We start from the raw sequence: 7500 nt of genomic DNA on the forward strand, positions 1-7500 counted from the left end.
AGCGACCGCCGGATAGGGTGGGAACAAGCAATATTAACCCGGTGCTTGTTTTTTTAGTTCCATCATTAACGGCCCCGCATAGGCTTGGCAAAAAAAATACAAACTCAGCATTGACCAACTCAAACATAGAATAGGGAGCGCACGGTGGGGAGCGCTCGCTCGGAGCGAAACGCAATGAATCCAACTGGATGGGAAGGAATATACCTTCCGGACAGCCAAAGTACTTGAATTTCAGGTGTGCTCATCGCTGTCCCATCGATAAGGCAGCAGTTGTGTTATCTCCATTGTGATAAGAGGGTCCACCGACGGTAAAAGTGCCTAGGGCAACCGAGGTACAACTCAGTTTAGCAACACTGCAATGGTTTCACAATTCCATCCTGATCATTGAGGGGGAAAAATCCTACTTGCAGCCGATAATTAAAACATCACCGAAAAGCGCTAGATGGCCACAGAGTGAGGCCTACACTTTTGAAGTTATTTTATAAAAACAAAGAAGCCTTTGCTCCGCGATTCGTGAAGCCAAGATTTGTGATTCATATTTTTTCTGCGCTCCCCTTGTCCGGCCTTGTTTCTATTCATTTCTGTATTCAGTTTCTTTGCTTCGTTTCCGCAGAAGAGAGATAAGCGGCCACTTTATCATCGCCGGACACATTACAAAACGCGAGGGGTACGGGCGGTAGGATTGCGTACCAAAAATATGCCGATAAGCACGATATCGTAACACAAGTTCTCAAACGGTCGTGCAGCCACTGCTAGGGTGTTGGCCTGGGATAGCTGCACATAAGCAGGAAAAAAGTTACATGCATTTCAACCAACAGGGCACCGGGATGCATCGACCTCTAGCAGCCGCCCCATTTCGTTCGCACGATGCGGTACGTGATTTTGCTGCTTCTTTTTCGCGTATGACAGCGCTGGAGGAGCAGGCTGACTAGCTGGCTGGCTGGTTGGTTGGTTGGCAATCTGGATCATGCTCGCGAATAATCGATGTGTCATCGAGGCTGCCTTTTAAGGAGCCAAGCAACTCTTGGACGAGCTCCAGCAAAGGCCAGGCATGCTGCCCGGATATCGGTATCACCATTTGGCCAATCAATTACGGTCTCCAAAGAAACAGGCCCGGGTAGGCCTCTCCCGGGAGGTTCGATGACGTGATGGAAGAGCTGCTCGCAGCAGTAGCGTGGTGGTGACTCGTCCGGGAGGGAGGTCGCCGATTACTCACCCAGCGATTGCATTTTTGAACTTGACTGTTAGCGTTTCCTCCACAATCGTGTTATTGATGTCGAGCAGAATCATTTTGGCTCATCCAAAGGTCGCCCCCTCTTTCTCTGACCGGTTCCAGGTGCCGCTGTCGCCTCGGTTCTTCGTAGTCTTACACCTGCTTCTCCTCCTCCTCGCCGGCGTTCCGATGATCGCGCTCGTTGGCTATCTTCCGTGCTCGCTGCCGCACGGCCTACTTGCGTTTTGCCACTCCTTTAGCGTGATCTCACGCAGCATCGAACATTGGACGCTTGGCACACGCCCCGGGGATTGCAGCTGCAGCACCGAACCACCGAACGATGCACTTTACTCAGGATACTTCAGGCGCGGCCCTCGATTCGAGGCTCCTTCGATTCCAAACTTCCTTCCTTGCCCACGCACGATCTATCAACGGGTTTACGGGCGGTTTACGGGCTGCCTGCAGCTTTATTAGTCACGCACAAACACGCACACTCACACACGCGCGATTAAAAAAAACGCCTTCTTCACCGTCGGCCGCCGTTTGCGGTGGTAAAAAGGGACAACGCGGCAGGATATCGAGGAGCACGAACAGCGAGGATTGCAGGACGAAACGCGGATCCCGGGAAATCGCACAAACTTTTTATCGCTCCCGATTTTTCAGAAAAAAACCTTTTTTTTCGTCGTGTCACCTTTTGACAGTTCGAAAGCCGACTTCGAAAGATCCTTTGTGTCCTACCCCTCACGGAAGAAGAAAAAAACAAAATTCTCCGAAAAAAAGAAGAAAAAAATTCCGACTCGCGATGGAATTTATCCTTTTTTCTTTCGATTTATGATAAGAACGAGGGGTATTTGATGGTACTACAGGAAATTCACTTTATCTATTAATCTATTAATTACATCCCGGGAACGGCTCCACCCGGTTCTTGCGCAGCACAAACTGGATCTTTCGGTTCATGTCTTCGTTGTAGATCGATTTGCAGCGCTCAAAATTGATGCGGCGCCGAGTCTGGAAGGGTTTTTCGTAGTACCGAGTGCGCCGGAACTGATCGAAGATCTCTTCCTTTCCTAGGATACGGTTCAGCACGCGACACGCTTCCTCGACGTTGTTGTTCTGCACCAAAACCGTTCGGGCAATGAATTTTGCGTGCCTCATCTTACACCAGCTGGGTGATCGACCGGTTGCGTAAACAACGGGATCATGAAATATCGGGAGATACCAATTATTTAGATTGCTGCCATCAATGACTGCACCTCGATAATCCTGATACTTACGGAGTTTATCAGCGAAATACGCCGAGATCAAGGAGGAGCACGTTCCGATTCGACGTTTGTTAACAGGAAGTCGGTGACAGCTGTTTGTTTACAAAATTTTCCTTGGCACCAACTCCCGAAAGTGCTCCAACCGAAGTCCTCAAAAATGACCACCCCCGAGCTGATTCATCAGTACAAAACGACGTGCAACAAATTGAAGAAAATCCAGCGAGTTTTAATCAAGTGAGGAATAAAGGCCATTTCCCGTAAGGACGATGGTTTCATCACCATCCTTTCTCTTTATCTTCCAGGCGCTTTGGGCCGAGCATTTCAGACGTGACGGAGGAGTTCGGTACGCTGGCCAACAGTTTTAATGAGGCTTTTCAACCGGATTATGCCGCCCTGTGTTACATAGGGCAGAGCAAATGTGAGAAACTGATCGGTAACGAGATGGGTGAGGTCGAAGCCCTTCTTCGGGCTGCCCGTTCTTTCCGCAGTGCACACGCCAAACAGGAGCGTGTTCTGGCGGAAAACATCTCGTCCGAGTACCACGAAGGTGCGTTCCGCTGCTACACACAAGCCCTTTCCCGGCTGCCCGATAAATCCGTCATCGGTGCGGCCATAATCCGGGAACTGAAGGAGATCAATCCGAGCGTGGAGCTAACGAGCGACTTCAGCTCTCCTTGCCATCGCATCTGGGATTTGGAGCAATCGGCCGAGGATAGTTTGAGGGCGCGGGATTACGTCGCTGCATTCGAGAAGCTATCGGAGATCTACGACGACGTTACCGAGCGCAAATGTGAAGCACTCTACCGGGAGGTGATGGATCGGATCGAAGTGTCGAGGTTGCTGTTGCTCTGCCTACTTCAGCTGCCACCCTCCGTCCGGTATGATCATAAGTTCCTGGAACGCTACTCATCCATCACGGATGGGGCGAGCCCGTCGGAACACTGCCAGCTTCCGGAGGAACTCGTATTCCTGCTACAATCGCTTGTGGTTTCCTGCCAGACGAAGGACATTGAATCGCTGGTTTCGGTTCGTGATGAATTGTGTCACCGGCCAGAGTTGACCGCTTCGCAGCAGACCCTCCTGAAGGAGGTGGTTTCCAAGTACAGCAAATGATATTAAATGTGCCAGAGGTATTGGTGGGAGTAACTTGTATTACCTGTAAATAGCATTACGATAGTTTACTCATGACAGTCCAAACAGAAGCTAGCTGCTGCGCTGGAAGGTGATTAATGTTGCAATGACGCATATTGCTTTTAAAGTATTAGTTCGTAAGAAAGGCATGTGATTTTCAGTGCTTGCGGTACACCTATTCATACAAACTAGAGGGCCTATAAATGACCATAAACGCACGTTCCAACGGCTTTTGGCCTTGAGGCAAGAACCAAAAGTTTAAATAAATCCAATGAGAAAGATATAAGGTTCTTCGAATCCTGGACTATCGCTTACAGCATTATTTGTAACACGTAATAGCAGAGACCAGTGGGATCTCCTGAATAGACACATTACGGCAACGCCATAAATCATGAAGATTCATAAGTCCACACCCCTCGATGCGATGCGATTCCTACCTCTAGCGAATTGAACCATACGGCTACATCCTGCAACCGTGGCCATTCGTATAGGAAAGCATTGTGTTTGGAAATGGTCCTGCTGCCTGAGGGTCCCCTTCTCTATTCCAATACACAGCATTCCCATCGGCAGCGATCCCTTTTCCAGACCTGCTTCGCATTCGTCCCTTTTTCCACGATTTTCTACCTTTCCTTTTACCTGGGTTTTCAGGTTTGCTCTGCCTGCTACTGGTACACCTTTTCTAACAAGAATTCAAGGATGCGAGGCCAGGGTAGCCTCAGTTGCGTACCCATGCTGTCGTTGGCAGGAAAGAGACAGAGAGCGCCGGTGATCGTTGGAATCCTTTCCAGAGGGGCAGCGAGAATCTTTTCAGCGATAGTCGTGAACGTGCCGCTCTCGAGTGCAGTGATTTCGTAGGAGCATTAGTTTACGTTTGCATCCTGTTGGAACTTGTTTATCCGAGGAGTGAAGCTGATGTCCACGGTTACGGCGATTAATGCAGAGACCACAATGGTCCACGAAACAGTGTCTTGTGCGATCCAGCGTTCTGATTCTGCTAACACCAGTGGGAATTGCGAAATCATGGAATCCCAGAAGTCTGCTCCGGTCCCGCTTTGGATTCTGATCGAATGGGAAACACCCTTCCTCGGGGAGCCGGATTCGTATGCCGTCGTTTCTTCGTCCGATATCATTATACCGTTTGGCAGTGAAACGATCGCCGATGGTAGTGCGCGGCTTTACACCGGCAAGCTAATCCAGGTGAAACGTGGAAATCAGATTCTACCGGCATACATCGTCATAAGCTCTGGTAAGAAAAGATCCCTGTTCCCAATAGCGACAGCACATCAATCGAGGTTTCTCTTACTTCATCCAGAATCGAAAGAATTCGTTGAGACGCAATTGTGGCAGCTGAGGAAGATGGACGCCGAAACTGCGCCAATTATTAAACAGGCGACGCACGTGGTGCAAGCGGATCGATCGTCTTCGAATCAATTCAGGCATACAGCTTCGCATCAGAAACAACTTGAGTGGAATTTACTGCAGCAGAAACAGCAGGTAGGTGGCGGTTCAAGGACTTTAGGAATTCGGCGCCGGTTAACCGTTAGCTAACAATCCTTTGTTCACTTCCAGCTGCAGACAAATCCTACCAAAAGACAAAGGGTATACGAATCAGATGAACATCCACTATCACCACCAATGGAGAGCTCGCTTGGAATATCACGAAGCACGGGGCGTGCAGCGTCCCCGCCAGTGCGTACGATTATCCCAAGAGCCTATCAGAGCCGCACCGAATACCGGCCCATGACTTTTGATCAGCAAACACAAACCATCGGCATGGGATCATCGCTTTCGCAGGGTTGCTCTAACGAGGCACAAATCGAACGGATACTTTCTTGCCTCGAAGGAATAATGGTCGAACAGCGAAGTTATCGAATGGAGTGCGAGTTCAACCGTAAGCTTCTGCTGGAGTTGAACGAGAAGATAAACGCATACAAAGAACATTTCGATAAGGGAGTGGTTATCGCTGTGGGCACGGACGAAATGAGCGAGGAAGAAGCACCGACCGAGCAGAAGGTGCAGGTTTCACAAAACGAATCTGAACAATTGGCCAGCAACAACAACAACAACAACAACAACGAGCACAATAGAAAGTGTGAGATGAGGAAGCTAACACGTGAATATGCGGCTAGTGTACTCATCAACCGACCGCCAACGAGCAATAGTGAAGAATCCATTGAAACAACCAACCTACCGATCGTCTTCATTGACGACTGTTCGATGCCAGTGAGCATTACAAATCTACCGGCTCCACAGCCAACCAAGATGGAGGAGAACGGAGGAGAAAGCGTTACCATGGCTAGCTCCGACCGAGGAACCATTCAAGAGATGATCGTTAACGATTGGAACGACGAACGGAGCACATCGTCAGTGGATACCAAGAGCACGGCGGAAGACCCATTGATTGAGGATCGTTCGACTTGTATAAGATCCATTCCGGAAAGTGTGTTGAACAAGATCAATTGGTCCAACTACAAAGTCGCCACACGGAAGCTTCTAATGAATGTCTTTACGCGGGAGGAACTAGCTACCCACTCACTTACTGGGCGTCCATCACCGGCATTTCGAAACGAGCACCAGAAACCGGTCAAACATCCGCTGGATCCAACTGTTGTCGCTAGTGTAATCAAACTGGTCTCTACGCGATGCAAAGTCGAGGAGAGCTTAGTACGTTCAGCCATTACCACCAAGCTGGCCGATGAGAATAAGATGTACCGCATGAGGGTATCGCAGCGTCCATCGCGGATGCAAAAACAGTTAACTGGAGAGACGAACAAGGAAAACGTTAAACAAGAATCAAACTAAACGAGTGCTTTTCAGATGCTGCAGGGTTTTTACGTTATCTATATAATTGCATACCAAGTACTTACTTACAGAGTATTTATCTAGTGTTTGTTGAAGGAACAGATTAATTTCGGAATGGTTTGAAATAAAGCTACTAACCGCGCTGACACAGTGTTTTTTTTTCAATGTTTGCCTTGTTTTCAAACTTCTCTATAACATAATTCAAATGACAGCGTTTGCTTCATAATGCCTTTTCGAAGCGCCTACCACGATCACATCACGATCGCATTCCTCTCCCTGTCTAGATAGCGTCGATCGATTGCCGATTCTTAACGCAGAGTTTTCCACATTTCCCTCCTGATGTACGTGTACTCGTGAGGCAGCTGGTTTATCGTATATATATCTCGCGAGTCCCAATTTGTTTTACCTACTATTTCGTCCTTTCCGAAAACTAGTATATTGTCTAGCGGGATTAGGAGCAGCAAAACACGATGCGGAGGGAAAGGATAGAAAATTAATTTTATCTTCCATCCTCGTACCCTCGAAACAGTCGCAGTTTCGAGATTCTCGGCTGGAAATGAAACGTACGTGTTCAACCTGGTGGTGTACGAGGTAGCGAAACAAGAAACTAATGTGACACATATCGTTTATAACAGGCACGTACACGACTGAGAGAAAGAGAGAAGATATTGATAAGAAAATATCTTAACTTCAAAGATAAGGCAATATACACTAAGAGATAATTTCTTCCAATTCACAGTTGTCAGTTGTGGGATTTTTTGTTGGGAAAAATAGAAAACACTAGATAGAAAAAGGGAAAAAGCGATAAACTCTACATGATCCCTGCAGGCGGTTTTCCTTCGAGGTGGACCCCTGAGGTTGTCGTCATCATAACGCTGGCGGGGGGGTGCTAGCTAATCTCTGTCCATGAAGCCTATTGCTTTTCCATTAATCCTGCACGATGATGGTGTTTTCCGTGTCACCCGCACCGCACTCTTGCTGTTTCAGCAGCAACGCATCATCAAGGATAAGTTTAATTTTATCGCCCAGCCGCATTCCGTCACTGTCGTCGTCGTCAGCTACTTTCAGCGGGGCATCGTCGCTGGTCGGTGC

The 7500-nt window shown here is 48.4% G+C and overlaps 5 protein-coding genes across 7 annotated transcripts in view; 2 read left to right on the forward strand and 3 right to left on the reverse strand.

Annotated features, from left to right (window-relative positions):
• The window catches only part of LOC126581517 (probable actin-related protein 2/3 complex subunit 2), a 6146-nt gene extending 4247 nt beyond the window's left edge, over positions 1–1899 (reverse strand). The window contains exon 1 of the mRNA XM_050245223.1: positions 1217–1899. Coding sequence (XP_050101180.1) covers positions 1217–1290 — 74 coding nt within the window. The 5' untranslated portion in view covers positions 1291–1899. The remainder of the gene's footprint in view (positions 1–1216) is intronic.
• A 162-nt stretch (positions 1900–2061) lies between these two features.
• LOC126580948 (28S ribosomal protein S21, mitochondrial) lies at positions 2062–2574 on the reverse strand. The gene is made up of 2 exons (XM_050244304.1): positions 2488–2574; positions 2062–2378 (listed from the first exon to the last, which is right to left on the reverse strand). The coding sequence occupies exon 2, from the start codon at positions 2366–2368 to the stop codon at positions 2105–2107; it is 264 nt and encodes an 87-aa protein (XP_050100261.1). The 5' UTR covers positions 2369–2378; positions 2488–2574; the 3' UTR covers positions 2062–2104.
• Positions 2575–2579: 5 nt separating this feature from the next.
• On the forward strand, positions 2580–3910 carry LOC126580947 (40-kDa huntingtin-associated protein). Its single transcript, XM_050244303.1, has 2 exons — positions 2580–2709; positions 2778–3910. The coding sequence occupies exons 1-2, from the start codon at positions 2633–2635 to the stop codon at positions 3586–3588; spliced, it is 888 nt and encodes a 295-aa protein (XP_050100260.1). The 5' UTR covers positions 2580–2632; the 3' UTR covers positions 3589–3910.
• Positions 3911–4626: 716 nt separating this feature from the next.
• Positions 4627–6408, forward strand: LOC126577648 (uncharacterized). The gene is made up of 3 exons (XM_050239435.1): positions 4627–4852; positions 4919–5100; positions 5176–6408. Exons 1-3 carry the CDS (start codon positions 4627–4629, stop codon positions 6406–6408), a joined length of 1641 nt encoding a protein of 546 aa, XP_050095392.1.
• Positions 6409–6539: 131 nt separating this feature from the next.
• Positions 6540–7500, reverse strand: part of LOC126579923 (tubulin monoglutamylase TTLL4) — a 17338-nt gene continuing 16377 nt past the window's right edge. For 2 of the 3 annotated variants that reach the window (XM_050243683.1, XM_050243673.1), the window contains exon 7: positions 6541–7500. This exon is cut by the window's right edge and continues 339 nt beyond it. In XM_050243683.1, coding sequence (XP_050099640.1) covers positions 7336–7500 — 165 coding nt within the window. In that variant the 3' untranslated portion in view covers positions 6541–7335. The other variant, XM_050243661.1, reaches the window with a different exon arrangement.

This window comes from Anopheles aquasalis, chromosome 2, assembly GCF_943734665.1.
Source record: "Anopheles aquasalis chromosome 2, idAnoAquaMG_Q_19, whole genome shotgun sequence".
NCBI classification, from domain to species: Eukaryota; Metazoa; Arthropoda; class Insecta; order Diptera; family Culicidae; genus Anopheles; species Anopheles aquasalis.